Source organism: Puntigrus tetrazona, chromosome 22 (assembly GCF_018831695.1).
Source record: "Puntigrus tetrazona isolate hp1 chromosome 22, ASM1883169v1, whole genome shotgun sequence".
Lineage (NCBI taxonomy): Eukaryota > Metazoa > Chordata > Actinopteri > Cypriniformes > Cyprinidae > Puntigrus > Puntigrus tetrazona.
Genome location: NC_056720.1, coordinates 5539110 through 5564109, shown reverse-complemented (window position 1 = coordinate 5564109; position 25000 = coordinate 5539110). Strand labels below are relative to the sequence as shown.

The window sequence follows — 25000 nt, the reverse complement described above, 5'->3', positions numbered from 1 at the left end:
AGATAGATAGATAGATAGATAGATAGATAGATAGAAAAAACAAACAAGCAAAGGGTTAGATGGATAGATAGACAGATGGAGATAGATAGACAAACAAAAACAAGCAGAAGGATTTATAGACAGACAGACGGATGGAAAGACAGACATAGATAGATAGATAGATAGAGAGACAGATAGATGGACAAATGGACAGATGATAGACAAATATAGATAGACAGATATAGATAGATATATAGATGGACAGAGAGATATAGATAGATAGACAGATAGACGGACGATAGATAGATAAACAACAAGCAGAGGGATAGATAGATAGATGGACGGACGGATAGACAGACACATGGACAGGAGAGAGATAGATAGACAGACAGATAGATGGACAGATGGTGTAGAAAAGTGCAGACTCATGATGCTCAGACCCAAGGCTGTGTCTCTATGATTAAATAATCTACACTTACCCCAAAAGTGCTTAAAACAGTCACATGACAAACCAACGACCAGATCAGTACGACCAATTACAGCAAAGAACGCCTGATCGACATTGATTTTTACTCAACAGCAAGATATAAGCGTACATGCACCCCTCTCAAACTCTCAGCTGAGGACCAGGAGTAGAAAGACTGGACGCTCAAGACGCCGTCCTGGGGCTGAGGTAAGAGCCTACAGCTGAGAGTCAGCTTCTTCTCACCATGCTAGTATTAAACGATGCTGCATCCGGGGAATTAGCCCGAGACACTGTAGGTGTTTGAGAGGTCTGTGGTGAAGAGCCGAGAGAATTTCCACGACAACAGATACGTTCGTAAGAGATAGAGAGATGGAGAGAGAGAGACAGATCTAACTCACCGTCCAGCTGTTGTCTGCAGAAACGCCCCTCTGGACACGAATGATGTACTCCTGAGAACACAGACACACAGTCAGAAAATATACATTAAAGCTAAAAAACTAACAGGTTCAGCCGAAGAATCACCCTCAGAATCAACAAACTAGTTCGGCCTGACTAGCAGAAACCGGCCTGACAAGCCATCTTTGTTTCTTCTTCTTCTTCTCAATATCGACCAAAGTCACCCCGTCACAGATTTGTGGTTTTTACAGCCGAACCGTGAAGCAAGAGCGAAGCAGGAAGCGGAAAAGTCTCCAAAACCACGCGCCGACCCTGACCTCCACAACCACCACTTATTCCCATTAATGTTTGACTCTCCTTCAAAACGTCGCCCGACGGCTTCCACCCGACTGAAACGAGAGCAAAGGCGCCCCGTTTATATATATTTATATATAGCACCTTGAATCAACTCTACTGTTAAATAAAATAACAGCTTGTAAAGTTTAGGTAAAAACAGAACCAAAAGCGGTTTACTAGATTGCACTTTTGTATGAGAAACGGAGAGATGAATAAGTCAAATGCGAAAGTAAACGCTCGTATCTCTCGTGGCTTCGGTTTGACGGCAAGAGGAAATGTCTTTCTGCACAAATGCAAATTGTACATTTCCAATTCCGCCCGCAAAAATTAACCTGAACAGATCCATTATTGTTTACATGTCACATGAGAGCTCTTATTTGAAAATCGTTATTAATTTACACAGTATTTATATATATAAAAATTCATAAATTAATTTATATTTATATATATATATATATATATATATAAAATTCATAAATAAATTTATATATATATATATATATATATATATATTTATGAATTTATTTATATAATATTTATATTATATATATATATATAAATTATTATTATAAATACTGCTCCATCGTCATTCATATTTGACATCGCGAAATCTTAAAATAAAATAAAATATATATTTTTTATTTCTTCATTCAAAAGGATTAGGCTACATTTACTAATATTCACACTTTACAAACGAATTGTTTTACTGGCGTTAACAACTAAACATCTAAACACGAACTCATCTTAAACAGACGATAAATACGCTTAATATGATATTATTCGACAAACAATCGAGAACAACAACAAGGTTAATCGCCAAAAGGACGATAAGCCACCTAAAGTTAGACTTAAACCCCTTTTCAATCGTATTTGCTGCCATTTAGACGCGTATTCGTGATCAACACCAAACGCTTAACGGACGCGGATCGGTCTGATATCGTTTCCGCGCGAACGTAAACAGCGGCTCCGGTTGTGCCGTTTTACCGTGTGCGACTGTAAACTCTGGCTGGCCTCGATCACGGCGATGAGCGACACGGTGTCGTCCAGCGGCGGCTTCCTGCCGGACAACGGCTGCGGCTGTTGCTCCATGAACGCCATCCCGGACCAAAACAAGACCAAACAGCCCCGGTTCGACAGGGTTCGGTTACCGAGAGCCCGCCTCGGTCGGTAAAGGGATGTGACGGTTCGCTGCGCGTCTGCGCTTGTGACAACGTGGGAGAAACGAATCAGAAACCGCCAGTGAAACCTGACGTAGATGTTTCGGCGGAGAGGAGCCCGTCCACTCTGTAGTGCGCACTATCGAGGGAAAGCGAACGGCGCCGCGTTTTTCAGCACGGTGTCTTTTAATGTAAAAAAAAAAACATGTAAAATTATTCACGCTTGTGTACAGTTCTTGTGACGTGTTGTCGTTTCAATAAAAACAAGAAGAAATAAACGACGCCATATTTTAGGAAACGCCGTCTAACAGGAAACCTCATAGGGCTCACGGCTAAATTGAGTCATGTTATTTCCCGCGGGGCTCGGAATAAAAGTGAACTTCACGGAGCAGCAAACCGACCGCTTTCTAGTTTGTTCACGCGCTCGTTGTTATGAATTTTCTTTTGGAGTTTGTAACACGAGCGAAGCCGCTAGCGGCGATGCTAATGTTGTGGAGGGGGCGTCACGTGACCAGTCGGAGTAACACGTGACTCAAGCAAGCGGCGCTCGGCGATTATTTCCGTATAATGTAGAAATACGAAGCAGAAATACATATATAATTATTTGAGCATGATGTACACAAACCATAAGCAGCGGCAAATATTAAAACAAAGTTCTGAGAAAAATGTATGCGTCTATTAATAGTTTTTTCACTAAGCCGAAAAGAAGACTGATTACAGTTAAAGGACCCAGAACTAAAATTTTATTTGAAAGGTGATACTGGGGAAAGGTTTATTTTGTTTGAAATTTGACATTAGCTGGTTGAAATTTATTTTGAGGTCAAACAGAGTTATTGCCCACACCAACAAAGTCAAAAAGCGGTTTATTTTCTCACACTATTTTTATTCAAACTCACCGAACAAAACAAAAAGAATATATGAGCGTTGCATTTCAGAAGAACAAAAACGAGCAAGCAATTAATTCCCGAAAGCGCGTGGAAAAGCGAAAATCGCTCAAGTTCCCGATTGTTGCGCGTCCCGCGGCATCATGACCATGACCTCTCCCTCCATGACCACTTTGTCTTTGACAGCGCAGGAAACGGAAATAAAAGCGAAGGACATTTTGATCTTCTTGACCTCCGCTTCCGCCACAACCTCCTCCCCGACATAAAGGGGCGCCGGAAAGCGTATTTCCTGGTAGAGGAATACGCAGCCCTTCCCGGGCAACTTGGTCCCCAGGACCGCCGAGATCAGGCCGTTAATCAGCACCCCGTGAACAATGGGGGCCTCGAAAGAGGTCGTCCTGGCGTATTCGGGGTCGAGGTGGAGAGGGTTCGTGTCCCCCGTCAGCTCAGCGAAAAGCGCCACGTCTCTGGCGCTGAATGTTTTGCTCAGCGAGGCCCGTTCGCCGGCGTGAAGCGACCTCTGCCCTGCCGCGAGGGACGCGGGAAGCGCCGATGCAGAGTGGACAAAACGGGACACATTTCCGCCGAACGCGCTTCTTCCGAGAAAAAACACCATTTTCCAAAAGGATGTTTTTTTTGGTCAGTTGGTCTGCAGCTCGCGGCTGTTCCCAGATAGCGCTAGCAAAAACGGCGACACCTGCAATGATAAATAAAAAGAAAATTAGAGCTGCGTTTGACTCTTACGTCTATCACGTTCAAAATTCAGCGGGGTACGCTTTCTGAAATGAGATAAACAGCTGCCACGGTGACCGCCCATCAGCAAACTTGCAAAGCGCAGGCGGTTTCTCTGACAGAATGCCAACGGTCAACCTTAAAACTGCGTCTAGTCATTCCTGGCAGATTTATAATTGAGCTACGGCGCGCAAACTCGGGACAAAGCAACGTCGAATCAGGAAAAAGCATACCTGGGTGACTCTGAACGCGCATGCCTCATGTTGATGAGATCCCAGTAACGTCAGTGCGCTCCACAGTTTCACCAGACCGCTGGGATAAAGAAACAGAACACGATTTGACCGACAGAAAGGGGTTCGGACAAACCCGTGAGCGTTTATTAAAAACCCGAGCACCCGAAGGACACCCCGAGTTAAAAACCTACCTGTTGTACACTCGCAGTATCCCGGTCAGCTTGTTCTGATCGAACTTGAGCAGGTCGAACGGAAAAGCAGCTCCGATCTGCCATACAGGAAAAAAAATAAAACATTATTCTGATTCCTGACTGCGTATGGAGTCAAAACAAATGACTCGTATTATACACAGCAGAGAAAAACGGTGCATGGATTGTAAATAATACAATATAATTCTCTTCATTGTATTCATTCTTTATTAGTTTTCTAGTTATTTAATTTTATTATGCAATACACTTGACTCATTAAACATTTTCCTTCAAAATTTAAATGTAATTTATTTATTAGCCTATAGGATTTAAGCACTATTAATTAGTTTACATTTATTATTATTTTTATTACAGCATTTTTTGCATAATTTATGATCAAATTAATTCTCAACGTATTACTACACCCAATGTCTATTTTGCGGTTGTAGCAGCACCTAATATTTCACATTTATCGATGCATTATTTTGCAAAGACTCTTAAATTGTAAAGAAAGAGAGGCCTACTACGCGCTCACCTCTCCGTACAGGTCTCTCAGTCCACAGATAATCAGTTGTTTGAACTGTGCGTCGTTAATAGATTTGTGTCCACTTTCCAAAACTCTAAAAATAATAAATAGCAATAATAAAAAATAAATTAAATCAGGGGTTTGCGTCGCACTGAAACCCGACCCGTCTCGCGACACTTACAGGGAGATCTTCATGTAATGGTAGACCGAAGCGTTTTTGTACACGTGTCGCTCAAATTTGTAAGGGTCCTCCATAACTTGTAGTTTTTCACAGTGGGTTTATTTCAGGCGGTCAGCGAGCATCCTTAAACCAAGAAAGATAACAGCTCGTTAATTCAGGTCTATGGTCAGCGCTGGCTATTACAAGAATGTGTTTATATGTCAGTGCATATAAAAGCGGCGTACAGCAGCCATCCATTAAAAAGACATCTGACGGTATTCATCACGATGGTCAACGATCAGTAATGCACTTAATGGACGCCTCCGTGTCTTCCAGCTCTGCGTTAGCTTCTAGCTCTTAAAGCGCGTTTTAGTCAGAGCACGGAGTCTCTAGACGCTGCATAAAACAACACGCGGCAAATTAAACGACTGGCTGTTCGGGAAACAGAGCAAACTTACGGAATAACAGGTCGCGCTCGTCCTCTGCTCGCGGCGTGCTCAGCGCCACGCGCGCTCTCGTCCGGTCAAATCTCGCGAGAACACGCCGACGAAAGTAAATAAATTGATGGAACGGTAACGAAAGAGAAATTACTTATTTTACACAGATACACCGTAACTCTTTGTCAAAACACTTTAGTCACTGTTTTTTATTTTTGTTAATTTTAATTTTTTATTATTATTATTATTATTATTATTATTATTATTATTATTATTATTATTATAGGATAACTCCTATAATCAAGCGAAATGCATCGCATCTGAGAATGTCTTCCGCATCTGTGTAAATGAAGTTGCGCAATTCTTCCCTGACTGGGAACTTCCTGATACACTTCGTTTCGCTTTTCATTTCTGCAAACTTTCCCGATTTCGAGAAGAGCTCGGATGCGTTGATCAGCACCGTATCGTTTAAAGTATAAACACGAGCACGAAGAGTGTTTGGAGTATTGTCGTCCTATGCTCGGTGAGTTTATTTCCAGGTTTTCCGTTGATCTGAACGAAAGCTTGCAGCGCTGTGGTTAACGCTGGTCGCTTACATACAGGCTAGAAACACGTACACTTTTATGTTTATATCGAGTACTTTCTATTATGGTTTTATTTAAACTTTATTTAAATGTTTAAAAAGTACCTTGGTCATGGTATGCATGTTAAACACACGCCTGAGTGTATTCTGGCATTGCCGTGTAATCACTGAATACCACTTTTTATATAAAAACACCATGGTATTACCACAGTATTTTTTAGATGGAGATTCAGTGCATAAATTGCTTATGTGGTTTAATATATATTTCTATTCATGATATGATATTAGCTAATAACATAATGGGTTTTTTTTTCGTTTAGTATATATTTTTTAATAAATTATTTAAAAATTGTGAATTACTTAAATAGTTTTTTGAGCCAAAAGTAAATATCACACGTTTAGTATCCAAAACTTATTCAAAGCTTAAAAGTAGACATTTTGCCAATATATATATATTAGCTATAGCAAAATGTCTACTTTTAAGGTGTACTTTTTTATTTTCAAATAGTTTAGAATATATATATATATATATATAATATAATATAAATATAAATTTTATATATATATATATATATATATATATATATATATATATATATATATATATATAATATATACATAAATATAAATTATATATATATATATATATATATATATATATAATACATACATAAATATAAATTTTATATATATATATTATAATATATATATATATATATATATATATAATATAAATTTTATATATATATATATATATTATATATTATAAATATTATATATTATATATTAAATAAATAAATTATATATATATATATATATATATATATATATATATATATATATATATATATATATGTGTATATGTATATATATATATATATATATATATATATGTGTGTATATGTGTATATATATATATATATATATATATATATATATATATATATGTGTGTATATGTGTATATATATATATATATATATATATATATATATATATATATATATATATATATATATATATATATATATATATATATATATATATATATATTATAAATGTATAATTTTTCTCTCTCTAAGTTTCAAGGTTAAGGTATGGCTGCACTAGATGCCTGTAGAAATATTAAAGAAGGTGAGTGCTACTAAATGCATTGTACAATAAATCTGTATCATAAGGCCCATGTTAACATCTCAGCTTTGCTTTCTCAGCCGAAGATGCAGCTCAGAGGCTGAGCGACGCCATCAACTTCAGAGACAAAGATGAAGCGACCAAATACCTGAATCAGCTCCTGGATCTGAATCTCCCAGTGTGTGTCAAAATAAATCCTAAAGCGTACTCTGAAGACAGCATCAGGTATGCCGCTAGACCGGTTCCATTGCGCCGGGGAAGCTTTGTTGCTGGGGATCTGTAACTTCACGAGCTGTTTTATTGATACGACACGTTTTATGGCGTGTGAATGCAGGTTGAGGGTCGGAGTGGCAGATGCGGCATCGGACGTCCACATCCCAATAACGGTGATGGTACCGGTTTACATGACCATCTCAGAGCTCAAAGAAAAGGTAAACAGTGCTGGACCCAGAGAAGAAAACTCTTGCTTGAAACCGAAATGGTCCGCTCAATTGGAAAAGTGTAAATATTACCTCACATTTTGGTGTTTTTTATCAACCCTGTTACTGACGCGGCATTAATGGATGCTATATTTAATTTATAAGAGGTACTGTATACCATGTTATCATATTCCACTGAATGATGCACTAACTCAATAATATACTGAGGGTGACCTTTAAAACGTTTGAAACAATCTTTAGAAACAGGGTCAAACCTAACCTACGTCACCCCTGTTACCCGAATGGCAAAACCCGTAACAGGGTTGACTTTTGGAAACAGATGACCTAATTATTAGTCAAGTTCACTGAAGCACACCTTGAAAGGATTAGGCTTGTAGATACCGATAACATTAAATGTGAGAAATGTTTATATTTTAAAAAACGGTAACAGTGCGTGAGCAGTAGAGCCTCACCAATCAACAAAAACGAAAGATTATAGAAGTGAGAGAGAAACAGGCTTGTGTTTTAAGTGTAGTAAGAAGTGATGTCAGTTGAATGTACATTATTTCATAAGTTTTAGGGTTTTTTGATGAATGTAACAGGGCTGAAAGGAAGTAAAGGGACACCAATTGCATTATTCATGTTTTGTAGGAAAATGCACAATTGTGTCAAAAACATACTATATTAGGAACAATATGCAAATGTTTGCGGATTAAAAAGAAAATGTGTGTGATTTGTTTTTTTTCTTCTTTCTTCTTGGGGACGGAAAAGGCAGTGGTTTTGTGGAACGACTCCAAAATGCTAGTTTAACCGAGGCCCTCTTCGTGATGTTTTTCAGATCAGTCACGACTACGGCTTCCACCCGGTCCTGCAGCGCTGGGTCATCGGGAAGCGTCTCGCCCAGGACAGAGACACCTTGTATCATTACGGGGTCAGAAACCACGACGATTCGGCCTTCCTCTTCCTCCTCACTGCCAGGGCCGCCAATCTGACCCGCGAACAAGAGAGGAAAGAGAAAGAGGACAGACGGATCGATGGTATCTGGCGTATATTTTTGATTAAAAAAAAAACAAAAAACTTGTACGTTAAATAGGAGATTACTGAACTGCGTTCCTTTCTTAATAAAGAGATAATAGAAGTGGTGGAGCGTCCACCTCATCGCTCTCCAGAGCTGATCGCCAGGGGAGCCAGTCACCACCCTCCTCCACCTCCCAAACCTAAGGTCTGTCGTTCAGGCTCTTCTTCTGTATATCTGTCATTCTATCCAGCATTTTATTTTATTCCATCACTCCCTCTCCAGTATCCATCCATCCATTTCTCTCTCTTCCCAGTATCCATGCATCATCCATCTCTCTCTTTCCAGTTTTCATCCATCTACAGTATCAATCATCCATCCATTCACAGTATCCATAGATACATCCGTCCGTCTCTCTCTCTCTCTCTCCAGTATTCAACCATCCATCCGTCTCGTTCTTTCCGTCTCTCTCTCTCTCCATCCATCCGTCCGTCTCTCTCTCTCTCTCTCTCTCTCCAGTATCCATTTATCCATCCGTCCGTCTCTCTCTCTCTCTCTCTCTCTCCAGTATCCATCCATCCATCTACAGTATCCATCTATCCATCCGTCCGTCTCTCTCTCTCTCTCTCTCAGTATTCATCCATCCGTCTCTCTCTCTCTCTCTAGTATCCATTCATCCATCCACAGTATCCATCTATCCATCCATCCGTCCCTCTCTCTCTCTCTCTCTCTAGTATTCATTCATCCATCCATCCATCCGTCCGTCCGTCCATCTCTCTCTCTCCCTCCCTCTCCAGTAGCCATCCATCTCTCTCTCTCTCTCTCTCTCTCTCTCCATCCATCCATCCACAGTATCCATCTATCCATCCGTCCGTCTCTCTCTCTCTCTCTCTCTCTCCAGTATCCATCCATCCATCCACAGTATCCATCTATCCGTCCCTCTCTCTCTCCAGTATCATCCATCCGTGTCTCTCTCTCTCTCTCTCTCTCTCTCTAGTATTCATCTATCATCCATCAGTCTACAGCATCCATCTATTCATCTCTGTCTCTCTCCATTATCTATCCATTCATCAATTTACAGTATACATCCATCCATAGTATCCCTAAATCCATCTCTCTCTCTAGTATCCATCCACCCATCTACTGTATCCATCCATCCATCCATCTCTCTCTCTCTCTCTCCAGTATCCATCTATCCATTAATCTAAAGCAACTATCCATCCATAGTATCCATACATCTCTCTCTCTCTCCTCTCTCTAATATCCATCCATCCATCCATCATTTCATTAATCTAATAATGTTATTTGGTTTTATAGCCGGTCGGTTGGTCGTGTCTTGGCTGCACGTATCTCAATAAACCGACACGTCCGGGTTGTGAGATGTGTGGCACAGCGAGGCCTGACAACTACACCGTGCCTGACTTGTACGAGCCGGACGAGGCAGAGATCAGGAGACTCCAGCAGGAGGAACTCGCCAGCCTGCAGTACGAGCAGGTTAGCTGAGAAGACACACTGGACTACAGCGAACCGTTAGAAAGGACTGTGGGATGAAAACCTCACAAACACAAGAAAACTGTGGAAATACATGACGTTATGTCCGCATCAACAAACTTTATTGTTTAAAAAAGAAGAATGAGAAGCAAAAATGGGAAACATTTAGAGCGTCTTCATATGGATGTACTTTCCAGCAAAAAAATTATAATTTGTTGTTTACCGAGCAAGTGAACAAAAATGAATGTTCTAATCATTAAAGCAAACCTTAATTTTATGCATGAATAAAAAACAAATCCCAATGAGGATTGTTTTTTTTTGTTTGTTTTTTTTAAGGAATTCTTAAGCAGTTTGAGAAAAATGAGTCATTAGTTACACCTATCAATATGATAAAGTGCTATTAAATTAAGTTTTATATTATTATAATTATTATTAATAGTTTTATAATAAAATATAATTAAAGGATTCTTTATTATTAGTCACATTTTTATTTAAAGCCCCGATACTGAGATATTTATAAATAATGTACATATATTCTGCATATATCACGCAACTTAAATGCTTTAATTTTTCCACCTCGAGGAAGCCTATATTAGAATCAGATGATTTTTGTTTTTGCAGTTATTATTTATTAATAGTGCATAAACTGAAATATAATGCATGTGGCCTGTGCGTTTATTTACGTAGTCTGTAAAGGATGAGCGGGAGAGGAACTTCCAACAACTCCTGGAAACGGACTCCCACAGTCTGGTGGGGAACGCGGATGCGCTGGATTGCGCCATCTGCTTCAGCACCATCGAGCCGGGAGAGGGCGCCGTGCTGAGAGAGTGCCTGCACAGCTTCTGCAGGTGCCGTGAGACTGCGCATCCCTCACCTTAAACAAGACGTTCCACTAAAACGCACTGACATGCGGCTTTCTATACCACACAGGGAGTGTCTGAAGGAAACGGTTCTGAACTGCGCGGATGCCGAGGTGGCTTGTCCTTTCAGAGACGACGCTTATTCCTGCAACTGCAAGCTTCAAGATCGAGAAATCCGATCGGTAAGAGCTCACGCGCAGAATCACCGAACAGGTCACCCCGTCCGCTTAATAAAAAACGCAGCGAACTCCACCCGTCTTCCCGCCAGCTTCTCTCTCAGGACGAGCACCAGAAGTTTCTGGAACTGCGTCTGAACATCGCGGAGTCCCGCAGCGAGAACAGCTACCACTGCAAGACGCCCGACTGCGCCGGCTGGTGCATCTTCGAAGACGACGTGAACGAATTCGCGTGCGACATCTGCAGCGAGACCAACTGCATCCTCTGCAAGGTGAGCACGTTTGTCCAGGTTCGGTTAACAGGTTAGTTTTAACCCCCGAAACCGTACGGACTTTTGTTCATCTTCGGAACACAATTTCGATATTTTGGATCAAATCCGAGCACGCGTTTTCTCCCGGCGTTGTAAAATCACCACTGATGGTCACATGGACTATTTTATCGATGTGCTTTCTACGTTTCTGGACCTCGGTCGTGGTAAAACCCTTGCCGTCTGTGCAGCAAGCTCTCGGGTTTAATCAGAAACGTCTTCATTTGTCAAGGCTATTCACAAGGGAATGAACTGCAAGGAGTACCAGGATGATCTTCGCGTTCGAGCGCAGAACGACGACGCGGCCCGACAGACCGCCCAGATGCTGGACGTAAGTGACCATTTTATTAGTTCGACTTTTTAGCCAGCATTTGAAGTTACAGTAATTGCAGTAGGGACGGGAATCGCATAGAGTTTCCTTTCCTGCATTTCGATACAAATTAAGGAAATGCAACTGCGAAATATTGAGACCATTATAATTATAAGAAGTCATTTGGACTACTGGTTGATAGGAGTTTTATTGAGCATACTCATGCAATAAAGAGCCGATTCGTAAGGGTCATTTGTTTAGTAAGAAGACTACGCTGGTTTTTAATTCACTAAAAAGCTGGTTCGTGAGAACGATAGCCGTTTCCTTCTCCCCGTTTTAAATCATCGCATCAAAAATGAGAAATAGAAATCATAAAAAGGTGGTTTTTGACTTAAAAAAAACCACTGGTTAATGCGAATTATAGAAGACGATCGCCTATCGAATTCGTCCAGGCGCATTTTAAAAAAAAAAGTCATGTGACTTTGCTTTATTGGAGATGGCAAGACTTTTAGAAAGTGACAACTTTGTTCTCTTTGACTTTGGTCGCAAACGCTTCATGCGATCGTTCCAGCCGTGCGAAAGATACTGTGGATGAAAACCCGACTACTGATCTCGCTGTATGTGTTTGATCGACCAAAGAGACAGTTGGCGAATCAGACTAGATTCAAGGCTGATTCGCTAAAGCGGTCAGATTTGTAAAAAGTTCATAAAAGGCCTTGTTTGGGAATCAGGCTACTTTTTCGCGTTTTATTCCTGATTTTCTACGTCATAAAATTAAGCGGACTTCACTGGCTGTGCGTCGCGTTTTCAATGCACCAACAAGAATTAACGCTAAACTACGTCACCTGTTGACCTTTCCAGCAACTCCTGAAAAACGGCGAAGCGATGAACTGTCCCAGATGTCAGGTGATCGTCCAGAAGAAGGACGGCTGTGACTGGATCTGCTGTCTGATGTGCAAGACGGAGATCTGCTGGGTGACCAAACAGGCCCGATGGGGTCCTCAGGTCAGAAATAGAAAATAGAAATGAAATCGCTAGCTCAGCCATCCACAGACATCAGACGGCTCACCTGGAGCTGGTTTTGTCTCCTCAGGGCGCTGGAGACACTTCAGGCGGTTGCAGATGTCGGGTCAACGGAGTCCTCTGCGATCCACGCTGCCAGAACTGCCACTGAACGAGCAAAAACACTCGTGCAACACGCAGTTTGCGATTATAGCTTTAATATTTACGTCTCGTCATATCACCGGCACATTACTCCAGACGTCTGTATTTAATTGATATGTCCTAGGACTAAATATTTAGAACATGTTTACAAATGGAAACTAGCTGAGGTTTCATGGGATAGTATGAACTGATAGAGAAAGGACTTAAATCACTACCATTTTCCTGTAATCTGATGCTCTGGGACTTCGTGCAATGATACCGTAGGAGCATTATTGTATTTAGATCTTCATTTCCTTAAAAAAAACAAAAAAAAAACAATTGGTTTTGGATCCAAAGATTTCTTTGTTGTAAATCACAGCGTATACGATATGGAGCAATGAAGGAAGAACCGAAGAAAACGACGTAATTCTAGATTAATTTAAATGCAGAAAAATGAATATTCTAATATTTTCGTATGTATTTTTTTTAAGGCAATTTCGGTGTGTTGTTTGCAATATTTTACGATTCAATAAAGCTGTCATTCAAAAACGGAGCTAATGCAAATGATCTCACACAAGCAAAATCGAGAAAGTCAACCCACGAGGTAAATAACGACTCGATGCGGAATTGAGCTTTTCTTTTTATTTAAACATATTTAGCGACACGGTCAACTGTGACACGTTAACTCGAGCGAACCAGAGACGGCTCGCGGCGATCTCTCAAAGTGCAAAAAATAAGCAAGAAGCGGTGTTCTTTAGTGCAAAATTAAGACAAAATAAAAGCATGAGCGGTAGCGTGTTATTTCAACAAATCCCGATCTCGAGGATGTCTTCAACCAAGTAGTGTTAGGATCCTCCTCCGAGCTTAGAAGATGAGGTTCAATGGAAACCATCAGCACAAAAAAATGATTCGACGCCGATCCGGAGATCAATTAGAGAAACTAACTGATCCGTTCACGCACTTCCAGAATCAAGCGTGTCCATCAGCTGGTGCTTTCGGTTCCAGCTGAAATTCGCGAAAACTGCACGTTGTGTACTAAGATTAGCACTTATCACGAAAAACACTGTACTTAAGGTGATTCGGAGAGAAAATAAAAACTGAAATGTAGTGAAAAAATGTTACCATACAAATTATGAACATAAAAAGACGGGTTCGTTAACGGCCTTCGTAAATGGTTTTCTTTCCTAACTTTACGTACACTTAACAGACAAGGTTCCTGCCCATAAGGGGGTCCCGAACCAGATCCGATTATTAATTCTAATTCTACGAACAAGGGCTCAAAAAAATATTTTGGTCTCGATATATTAAGGTTTCGTCGTTTTAGAAAAGCACACGCCGCGTCGAACGTGAACCACGAGTTGAGCAAATTTCTAAACGAACGTCTAAAAAAAAAAAAAAAACGTTTTCGTTGTCGGAAAGAGCTTTACGCCATTTTTTCATACATGCGATTATAAGCAAATGTCACAATTTTACGTTTTCATCAAATCAAAAACACTCTTATGCGAATGGTTGGCGAATTTCAATTTCAATTCGTCGCACTCAATTTAGTGAGACGGTTTAAATAAAAATTGTATTATGAGCCGCCTACGTACTAAACGGTTGATGTCTATTCGGTGCGACGCCAAAACGGTTAAACAATTAATGCACTTGAATCCAGAAAGAAATAGTTCCCACCAAAATGATAATCTGCTGAAATTTTACTCACTTTACTGCCTAAGATGTAGACGAGTTTGTTTCTTCATCAAAACGGATTCGGAGAAAATTAGCATTGCATCGCACGCTCACCAATGGATCCACTGAAGTGAATGGGTGCCGTCAGAATGGGTCCAAACAGCTGATAAAAATCATCACAATAACCCACAACATTTTTTAAACTTTAAACATAGCTTGTGATCAAAACACGACTCCATAAAGACCCGAGAGTCCATACTTCTCTCGTGATACAGAAAACGCAACCGTTTCAAGTTAGAATTTCACCTGGAAGTAACGGCTAACATCTAATAACACCTTAATGAGTTTATTTCTCACGAACGCACAGCTTTTCGATTCACAAGACATTAAGTGACTGCAGTGGTGCGGATCTGGACTCATTTTTCTGACGGCACCCATTCACTTCAATGCATCCATTGTTGAGCAAGTGATCTATCATCATTGGGTGATGCTTTAAACGACTCACGCGAACGTTTGCTCAGATCGTGTTTCATGAGAGACACATGCGCGCACCTTCACTGTACACCCATGAAACATTTTCATCGTCTACTGAAGGAAGCGGCGTCCTACGCTCACGCCTCATTCGATGAAGGAAAAGAAAAACTTGTTTAATTACAGCAACTAACCGCACGATATTGTATTAATTAGTCCGACAAGTATAAATACTTAAAAAAAAAAAAAACCAAAAAGGCAAAATAACAATTTTCAGTCTTCGAAACGAGACGCTGTGGTTCGGCTCCTTCACGGGAAGAGCAAGTCTAGTTTGGGAGCCCATTCCAGGGCCGAGTTGACCACGGCTAAAGCGGCGGCCCCCAGCGCCACGGTCAGGCCCATGACCGCCAGGCGCATGAAGCGGCGCGCCGTGGGCTGGACGACCGCCACGGTTCCCCGCTGAGCCTCCAGGGAGCGCTGCTGCTGCTGCTGCAGCTCCTTCCGTCTCTGCCGGAGCACCGTGTCCGGACGCTGCTGCGTCGACGCCAGCTCGAAGTCTTTGAAAGTGGAGACGGCCGTCCTGGACAAGAAAAGACAGCGGTTTGTGGGACATGTTTGTTTCGGGAGGGGAACGTTCCCGAGCGAGGGAGGCGGGGGGCTTACAGTTGGTTGCGCTCGCGGGCCAGCTCGGACGGGGGGAACTGGACGAACAGGTCTCCGGCGCGGCTGATCAGGGTCTCGTACGGCAGGTCCTCGGGGATCCGGGACAGGAGATGGTGCATCATGGCCATGTCACACTCGCAGTCCAACACCTCTTCCTCTCGATGCAGCACGATCTGAAAGGAGAGAGACGCTTGGTTTGAGGTGCCCTTGAGCGTTTCCATTTCTACTGAAGAGCATGAAAACTTGATCAGATTTTTAAACATGGCATTTTTAAACGGTAGTAAAACAACCGGTACCTTAAAAACCAAAAAGCACCGTAATGTAACAGTACTTTAAAAAGTTATATTCGTAATTTACTTTATAATCTAAAAATACTTTCATTTTAGGTTAATATTATGTTAATGCATTTTTGCATTCGGGTAATGACAATAACATGTTTAATTAAAAAACGTTTTTGCATTATGGCACTGATGATAATTGTTTAAATATTAAATATCTTGGTTTTTGTAACAATGATTTGAAAATGTTAAATAATAATGACAATGAGCTTTCTTGCATTACAGTAATGATTTTTTTTTTACATTTTTTAAATAATATCTTGATTTTTGTTATGGTAATGACAATGATTTTTTTAAATATTAAATAACATCTTATTTTGTTATAATAATGATAATGTTTTTGAAAATATTTTTTTGTTACTTAAATGTCTTTTGTTATAGTAATTACTGTTTTTTTAATATTAAATCATATCTTGTTTTTGCTATAGCAATGACGGTAAATAACTTTTGTTATGGTAATATAGTTATAAATAATTTAAATACCCAAATTTTTATGTTACAGTAATGACAAAGTTTTTGCCTTACTGCAGTGACAGCGTTTACATATGTTATGAAAAATTAATTTGCATTATGGTACTGAGAGTAACTGCTTAAACATGAAAAAAATATCTTTCTTTCTATTACGGTAATGACAATATTTTCGATAATATATATTTTATACTCTAATTACAATTCGACGTTTCGCATTACATTAATGACGAGTTTTTTTTTACGTTAAATGAATGACAGTTACAACAATATCGTGTTTATCGATGCACAACATTTTTAAATTGACTATAAAATGTCTTTTTTATTTTGTGATGTACGAAACCGTTAGTATTTAGTCCCCGACCTGCATCAAACCCCAGGTTTCTGAAGACCGCAGTACTTTACCGTTTAAAAGACAAATAGCCTCGACATGACAGACCGTGTCAATTATTTATTCAGACGGAACAACACAGCCTCATTCGAGCTTAAAAATAGCTGACCCACTTCTGCCGAACATCAGAAAACCAGAGACTCGGAGCTTCAGAAGACGGTTTTGACGACGACAGACTGGGAAACGTACCACAGCGGCAAAGTAGATGGGCATGAGGGGATGGCAGGCCAGGAAGAAGTCGTACAACCGCACCACGTGACGGAAATCTGACAGCACGTGTCCGAACCAGGTGATGAGCCAACTGAGGGCGAAAATAGTGCCCACCTCGGCTCTAAACACAAAGTACAAGCACTGAGCGTCATTTAGAGTTACGTGAGGATTAAACGGCCCGACCGTTGTGCTTCGACACGCAGAAACTCACTGCTGCATGAAGTCGTAGACGTCAGGGTTGACCCGCTCGATTATGGGCATCAGGTAGTTCAGGATGTGTTTGGTGTTGTCCATAGTGGGGTCCATAAAGTCCCTGCAACGTAGATTCAACGGATGAAAAACGTCAACTAGGCTTTAAACACAGAAAACCTTCTCAAGACCATGATTGGTCCTCTCTATAATACAGTAAATAGAGAAATTATTCTTTTCCCCCACATTTATTTTTCAGAACACACGTCCATATAAGCAAAGTATTAATACAAGATGTGTATTTTAAAATTAATACTTAATAAAATTAACTATATATTTTTACAGTGATGAGATGTTCTCATTTCAAACATAAATGCAAAATAATGTAACGAGTATGATTAAATCGCAATGTATTGGTTGTACGTTCATTTGAATAATACTTAAGAATAATAATATTTCTAATTATAGTATAAAAATTGATTTTGTTGAAGGTAATTGAGCTTGATTATCTTATATTATCTTATATATCTATATAAACAACGCTGAATATAATTGTATATAATACATTATACTGTAGATTACACATTAATAATTAAATAATAATGCAGTTTAATTACATATAATTGTAAAAACAAAGGGCAAATAAATAAGATATTTTTGGAATACAGTAAATTAGATATATATTTTTTGTTGTCATTGAAGGTAATTGTGCTCGACTATTTTATACATAAATAATATCAATATATAAAAGTAAAAATATTTAATAATTTATATATTTTTAATAACTGCACTGAATAACTAATGTAAAAATATTTTACAATTTAATTAATAAATATAATGATATCGATTATGTGTTAATTGTGTATACACGTAAAATAACAGTAATAACATTACTAATATTTTGTACATTACAGAACGAAATGCTAATATGTTTGGTGGAACGCTTTCAGACTTTAAAAAAGCAAAAATAGATGAAACGTTGTGAGTAAAGGGTGTTTTCTGCGCCGGCCCACCTGAGATGGTGAGTGGAGAGTTTCTCCACCAGGGCAGTGGCGAGGCGTTCCCCCAGCACCAGCAGGAAGGTCACCACGATGTCGTGGTAGCCCTGGTAGTAGTGCAGCTGGGGGTTCTTGACCAGCACCCGCAGGATGATATCGATCAGCTCCTCCTGAAGGCCTTCCCGCTGCTCGTCAGGCATCCCTGCGCTCAGCAAACACAGAAGAGCTGACGCACAGAGCGGGGATCGCACGAGGATCTGAGGATCACAGGAGGACAGCTCTGCTCACCTGGAGGAAAGCGTCTGAGGGATCTCTGAACGTCTAGAAGCACTTGGTTGAAGTCCTTGTTGTTGTCTCGATCGACAGGCTCTGGACGGAAAAAATTGATTTACATCTGAACAGAGGTAGGCTACTTTTTACTTTATTAGCGTAAATTAAAGCGCATATTAAAAAGATGTAAATAAGTACAACAGCATTTTGAATGTAAATAATAAAGCAAGTTTGATATATATATATATATATATATATATATATATATATATATATATAATGATTAATAAATAAAATTCTATAAATGTTAACCAATGAAAGTCAGACATTTGTTTTCAACCATGAGTAATAATATAATCTATAGATATAATTCAAGAACATATTTATAGATTAAATTGAATAATAATTGAATAAAAACTATTTAAATAATGATGATTATTATATTTTCCAAATTCTAAGATTATTTTCAAACTATACCAGATTTTCTGTTGAATTAATATTTAGTAAATTACATGGAGATTATATTTGACCACAAATAATATTGCTCACGTTACAATGACGAAAATTACTTTTTATTCAAACTGATTATCGTCAATTAAAAAAAAACATGAATATATAAATATTAAATGACAAAATTGAAATGATTAATGAATCATTTGCATATTTGTATTTTATTTAAAAACAACAACAATAATGCATTTTTCATATTTCAGTGATACGAATAATTTTTTTATGAGGCAACTGCACTCGGTTATCTTGAATATAAATAAAAGACGTATAATATAATATTCTTTCAATTCTTAAAATATTAATCTTTAAATTATAAAGGAGATTATACTTAATATTATATGATGTCATAATATTATCATGTATATAATGTGAAAAAACTATATGCTATATTTTTCACGGCATAGTGACGACATTTTCTTTTTTGTTTGAGACGACTTGATTATCTTAAACATAAAAAAAATGCAGTTAAGTTATACATTTTGTAAATTTATCAGATTATATTTAATAATTAAATATATATGTTGAAGGTAACTGTGCTCGATTACTTTGAACATGAATAAAAGAATATGTAAATAATAATTAATATAATATTTAATAAATTCATATTAAATACTACTACTAATATTAATAATAATACTTTTTCCACATTACAGTGATGACAACGAGACTTTCTGTTGCATGAAACCGCTTGGAGTGATAACCTTTGTCCTCTCACCGGGTCGCTCGGGGATGTTCTCCACAGACACGTTGAGCAGCCTGGGCCAGACCTGGCGGCGGATCTCGTCGCTCAGCAGGCCTCCTTCGCTGATGGCCATGCGCCTCAGAGCGGCCACGTCCACGGGCGTCGAGCTCAGCGCCTGCGAGATCTCCGCCGTCTTCCTCTTCCGTCGGGACTCGCCATCTGCGAACATGACGAGCGAGATCAGCTCAACCTCGGCGGAGATGACTGAGATCTCTCAACTTTCCCCTTCATTTGCGCAAGCGGTTTTTTTTAGCGTCAGAACGGCTGTTCCCAGAGGAACGGCGCGCGATTGAGAGACTCGGTGGGGTTTCGGTCGCGTCCCAAACATGCTGTATATAATGAGTGCACAGTTCATTCCTTCGATCTTATGAACGGCGTTAAAAAAGGGTGAAATAATGAACGCTGCAGCTTTAACGTGAGAAAAATAGGCCTGATTTAAAGGACACTCCAGAAGAATTAATGAAAGGATTATGAGGCAGAAATTAATTACCCTCACACCCAGGAAGAAAAATGTGTGTGTGTGTGTGTGTGTGTGTGTGTACATAAGTACAATAAATAACACAATCTACATACAAATTTAAATACAATTTAAATTCTTTTACCTTAATATATCTGTCCAAACAGAAAGATATCAATTTATAAACATCATTTGTTTATTAACATTTAACATTTATTTTTCATTAATATTTATCTAAAATGGCCAAATTTCAGACTGTGCAAGTAAACTAGACGCATATTTAAAATTTAAGGATGTTGATTATACAGACACACGTACATAAACGTGTGTGTGTGTATGTATATATATATATATATATATATATATATATATATATATATATATATATATATATATACACACACAAATAGATTACATATACACAGATAATTACTGCAAAAAATTTTTTCAGCACTGTATAAATCTAAATCTGCATAAATGTGTAGATTTATCAATCATACATATGTATGTAGATAGATAAACAATTTGACATTTATAGCAAAATAGTATTTATGGAAGAATATTTTATGTATTTATATACATTATTTAGTTACATATTACATACTTATATATATATATATATATATATATATATATATATATATATAAATTCTATATAGTATTTTGTGTACAAATATATATATATATATATATATATATATATATATATATATATATACACACACACATATACATACACACAATTTTATATATATATATATATATATATATATATATATATATATATATATTATTATATTTAATATTTACATTAACAAATGTCATTACGTCTTCTTTTATGTATTTACACGTAGCACAAATTAAGTGCCCTTTAACTCAAATCAAGTATTTATCCAACTGTAGCATAAGCTGTAACATTTAACATTATCGCAGTCAAATCAAAGCTGAACAGAGTTCAATGAAACACACCTTGTTTTCCGAGTCCGTTGAGCGGGGAAGACGCTCCGACACTCCGGGACTTCCTCAGATTCATCCTGTCGCTAAAGTCTGTCGCTTTCCGCGGCTTCGGCTGCAGCTACATCGCTTTCTGTCGCTGAACCGCGAACAGCTGACGGGCTTCTACTGTAGCCTGACGGCTAAAGGCCACATCTCCCCCTTCAGGCCCGCGTTAGCTGGATAAACAACTCATGGCGACTGAAAATCATCCGTCTCTTCGGACCGTGTCACTCATGACACGGGTTTCACATCCGTGAGCTCCGCGGAACCGAAACGGTGTCTCTGCGGCTTTTTTGTGTCATTTCACGGGAAGCGCTTCGGAAGCTCCAGCTGTACTATCATCTGGGTTAATGTTTACGTGTGAGCGAAGGATTCTGGGAGTTGGAGTTTCCGTAGCTGACGGAAAAGGCGGCGCCTCAGCAACCCTTTAAAATAAAGGTCACTTGGTAAAAGCCAATAAACACATAAAAAGTATTAAAAATAGACAGACGGAGAAAAACAAACATTAAGTCATTTTTTCTGTTCCCCCCTCAGAAATCGGCTGTTGCTGAAACTAAAAAAATATTTTTGTTAGACGCAAACACAATATACATATCAACTGTGTGAAAATATTGTGATTAAAATAAATTCATAAAAAAACAAATGTTTTTATCATTCCGTAAATGCCGTCGGCCAGTTGTTGTTTTTTAATGGTTTAACTATTTAGACTTTTACTTTGCAATGTCGTTTCCTTTTACGCATGGACCCTCCGCGCTTTCCGTATGTTTTGGGACGTTTGTCATGTGAGTCCAGGGATTGTCAAAACGTTTAGAGAAAACCGACTTCATCAAATGAACGTGTTTTATTTTCCATCACGATAAATGGTTAAAATGCTCTCCCGTTTATTAAAAGAACACCAAGCGAAACAAAACGAAAGGAAAGAGTTACAAGGTACGTGTTTCTGTAAATCTCCACTGACTAGCAGTGCCAGGCCCATTGATGTAATATTAAATGTAAAGATAAAGACGCTTCCTAATATTTGTCTGTTTAACGTATTTAAGAAAAGATAGAGTTGATATCAATAATAAAATTATAATAATCATTTGCATTCTAGTCGCTAATCCTTTTTTTAATAATTTCCTGTTTATTTTAGTTACTGACATTGCTCGTATTTGATGAATAAACGCAGAACTGAGTATATTTTAAGGATGAAAACGAATATGTTTTATAAATTACCAATAAATCAATAAATGATGTAATGATATGTACATTTAAAGAATGGAATAAAAACGGAAAATTATTAAAACTGTGCAACACTCTATTAAAATGTCAACTTTGCTCCACCTCAGAATAAAGTGCTTTGTCAAATCAAATCAAGTGATCTCAAATAACTGCTTTTTCCTCGTCAATGATCCGATGCCGTCCAGAAAGACGAAGACGAGAGGCCATAGCAGCAGCAACATGTTTAACAGAAGCCCTGGTGGATCATCTCAACGTAGGGTGAGTTGGATATACGTCCATAAAGTTGCACAGGATTATACGGTCAGTTCATGTGATCGATGTGGTCATAATCCCGGTGTTTGCGCGGACGTTGTGATGAAATTCTGCAAAAGCAGCTTAGAGTTGCGGGGTTGGATGCAGCGGAACATTTTTCTTGCGACAAATGCATTGCAAAGTAATATACCCAAAATTTAAAATCTGCTGAAAATGTCCTCATCTTGAGTCCATCGAAGATGTAGATGAGTTAGTTTTTTCATCAGATCTGGAGAAATTTGCATTACATCACTTTCTCACCAATGGATCTATTGCAGTGAATGGGTGCCGTCAGAAGGAGATTCCAAACAGCTGATAGAAACATCTCAGTAGCGCACAGCTAATCCACGCCAAGCCAAAAAGCTGCATGTTCGTAAGAAACCTAACCGATATTAATCAACCATCAAACGAATATTGTTGAAATATGCACAGATAAAGCATTATTTACTCAAAACGGTTCTAAATGAGCTGCAACAGGGGGAAAAACTTTTTTTCACTCGCGGAAACATTATTATGGATTATGGATACATATTTTGGCCAGAAGCAACTAAATTGCTAAATTACGAATAGCTTTTTGCTACGCGAGACTTTATTTGATGGACCGGAGCGGTGCGGATTGCTTGTGGATTATTGGGATGTTTTTATCAGCTGTTTGGACTCTCATTTCGACGGCACCCATTCACTTCACCGTATCCAGCGGTGAGCTACTGATGTACATCCTGGTCCAAATCAGTTCCCATTAAGGCACAAACTCATCTACATCTCGGATGGTCTGAGGTTGAGTACATTTATAGCAAATTTTAATTTTAAATATATGATATTGTAATGCGTATCCGTTCAGGGTGGCCCAGGCGTACGTCAACCAGCGCAAGCTGGACCACGAGGTGAAGACGTTGCAGGTTCAGGCCAGTCAGTTTGCCAAGCAAACGGCCCAGTGGATCAACATGGTGGAGAACTTCAACCAGGCTTTAAAAGTAGGCTTTCTTTTATATGCTGATTCGTTCTTTCGTATAGTGATGGCGAATTTCGAGAACTGCGCAGATTCAATGCATTGCGTCTTTACAGGAAATCGGAGACGTGGAGAACTGGGCGCGAAGCATTGAGATGGACATGCGGACGATCGCGACGGCTTTGGAGTACGTGCACAAAGGCCCGGTTCAGCCGGCGTCTTCGTGAGCCGACGGACTCTGATGGTCCGAAACGGACAGAAGCACTGAGGCTTTTCTTCAAGCCGTTGGTGAAACTCGGACAGGACGCTGTTATTTTCCCCCCCAGTACGTAACCGATGGAACAGCTGTTTATTTCTCATTTGCTCCATTTTTATTTTCGTATGCTTGCGTAATAAAAATAATGATCTGTTGTGCTAAAACCGCTCCGTTCGGTTTTTTTTCAGCACATTTTACCACCCCAAGTTTTCCTTGTACACCTGCACAGATTCACCGTCCAGCTTCTGGCTTGTTTTGACCAACATTTGGCCTCGGCAATGAACGTATAGTACCAGAATTACGAAACCCTGTCCCTTTTTTAGCTTTTATAGACGTGACGGTGCGCTAAAATAGATTTTATGCATTTTTTTGTGGGATTTCACGGTTGGCTCAGTTTTACTTAACCCACTAACTACTAACACCGTGACGCTGCATAATCCACTTTTACAACAAGGTCTTTCAGCCTCGGGATTAACATTAAGGACAAACAGTAAAACATTAAAAACTAGCCCGAGCAGAATGTGGAGGTTTTTAAATCCCAACACGCCAGGTTATAAATATTCGCTCCGCTCCACTGCATATTTCCAGTAGTTTTATTTATCTTTATTTCTCAAGATCCAAACCGTTTATGGGCAAAAACAGATCACTCCATATTTAAATGTTAAACAGTTATGTTTTTTATTATGCTGTCACATCGTTTTATTGCATTAGCTGTATTTATTTGGTTGGTTAGTTAGTTTTTAATCAAAAACCAAATGCAGCTTGACTTAGATTAACTGGAATGCACGGTTTTTTTAAAAAGCAGATGCTCCCCATAATGGTGACGAATTGTTGAATAAAGTCATTATTTAAATTTTCTTTTTCGTACAAAAACCATTCTCGTAGCCATTACAGTTGAACCACTGATAAGTCTTTCGTACTTTTCTGGACCTCGACCGGGGTTCATCACTCGGCAGTCAATATTTTAATCCAAAATATTAT

The 25000-nt window shown here is 38.9% G+C and overlaps 6 protein-coding genes across 13 annotated transcripts in view; 2 read left to right on the top strand and 4 right to left on the bottom strand.

Annotated features, from left to right (window-relative positions):
* pxk (PX domain containing serine/threonine kinase) overlaps window positions 1–2830 on the bottom strand; it is a 15723-nt gene extending 12893 nt beyond the window's left edge. For 3 of the 7 annotated variants that reach the window (XM_043222622.1, XM_043222623.1, XM_043222625.1), the window contains exons 1-2: window positions 2162–2829; window positions 844–894 (exon numbers count right to left, since the gene is read on the bottom strand). In XM_043222622.1, the coding sequence (XP_043078557.1) occupies window positions 844–894; window positions 2162–2275 (165 nt within the window). In that variant the 5' untranslated portion in view covers window positions 2276–2829. Of the gene's footprint in view, window positions 1–843; window positions 895–967; window positions 1433–2161 lie in introns of those variants that run through there. The other 4 variants (XM_043222626.1, XM_043222627.1, XM_043222621.1 and 1 more) reach the window with 3 other exon arrangements.
* A 366-nt stretch (window positions 2831–3196) lies between these two features.
* On the bottom strand, window positions 3197–3834 carry LOC122327560 (hydroxyacyl-thioester dehydratase type 2, mitochondrial-like). Its single transcript, XM_043223007.1, has one exon. It carries the CDS (start codon window positions 3832–3834, stop codon window positions 3328–3330), a length of 507 nt encoding a protein of 168 aa, XP_043078942.1. The 3' UTR covers window positions 3197–3327.
* rpp14 (ribonuclease P/MRP 14 subunit) lies at window positions 3775–5201 on the bottom strand. Its single transcript, XM_043223019.1, has 5 exons — window positions 5079–5201; window positions 4907–4991; window positions 4375–4451; window positions 4184–4262; window positions 3775–3915 (listed from the first exon to the last, which is right to left on the bottom strand). The coding sequence occupies exons 1-5, from the start codon at window positions 5150–5152 to the stop codon at window positions 3859–3861; spliced, it is 372 nt and encodes a 123-aa protein (XP_043078954.1). The 5' UTR covers window positions 5153–5201; the 3' UTR covers window positions 3775–3858.
* A 669-nt stretch (window positions 5202–5870) lies between these two features.
* On the top strand, window positions 5871–13481 carry rbck1 (RanBP-type and C3HC4-type zinc finger containing 1). The gene is made up of 13 exons (XM_043222652.1): window positions 5871–6017; window positions 7158–7209; window positions 7287–7431; window positions 7541–7637; window positions 8464–8662; window positions 8753–8847; window positions 9958–10134; window positions 10819–10979; window positions 11062–11173; window positions 11260–11439; window positions 11708–11806; window positions 12647–12790; window positions 12879–13481. The coding sequence occupies exons 2-13, from the start codon at window positions 7173–7175 to the stop codon at window positions 12957–12959; spliced, it is 1527 nt and encodes a 508-aa protein (XP_043078587.1). The 5' UTR covers window positions 5871–6017; window positions 7158–7172; the 3' UTR covers window positions 12960–13481.
* Window positions 13482–13555: 74 nt separating this feature from the next.
* tbc1d20 (TBC1 domain family, member 20) lies at window positions 13556–21683 on the bottom strand. The gene is made up of 8 exons (XM_043222710.1): window positions 21276–21683; window positions 19823–20008; window positions 18616–18696; window positions 18343–18529; window positions 17352–17453; window positions 17120–17261; window positions 15734–15906; window positions 13556–15650 (listed from the first exon to the last, which is right to left on the bottom strand). Exons 1-8 carry the CDS (start codon window positions 21337–21339, stop codon window positions 15380–15382), a joined length of 1206 nt encoding a protein of 401 aa, XP_043078645.1. The 5' UTR covers window positions 21340–21683; the 3' UTR covers window positions 13556–15379.
* A 346-nt stretch (window positions 21684–22029) lies between these two features.
* The window catches only part of bloc1s1 (biogenesis of lysosomal organelles complex-1, subunit 1), a 3525-nt gene continuing 554 nt past the window's right edge, over window positions 22030–25000 (top strand). Inside the window, exons 1-5 of one of the 2 annotated variants that reach the window (XR_006247648.1) lie at window positions 22030–22232; window positions 22709–22781; window positions 23656–23788; window positions 23880–24088; window positions 24208–25000. The exon at window positions 24208–25000 is cut by the window's right edge and continues 554 nt beyond it. Coding sequence is in view for 1 of the 2 variants with exons in the window: in XM_043223015.1 (XP_043078950.1) it covers window positions 22163–22232; window positions 22709–22781; window positions 23656–23788; window positions 23880–23990 (387 nt within the window). In the remaining variant the exon portion in view is untranslated. Of the gene's footprint in view, window positions 22233–22708; window positions 22782–23655; window positions 23789–23879; window positions 24184–24207 lie in introns of those variants that run through there. The other variant, XM_043223015.1, reaches the window with a different exon arrangement.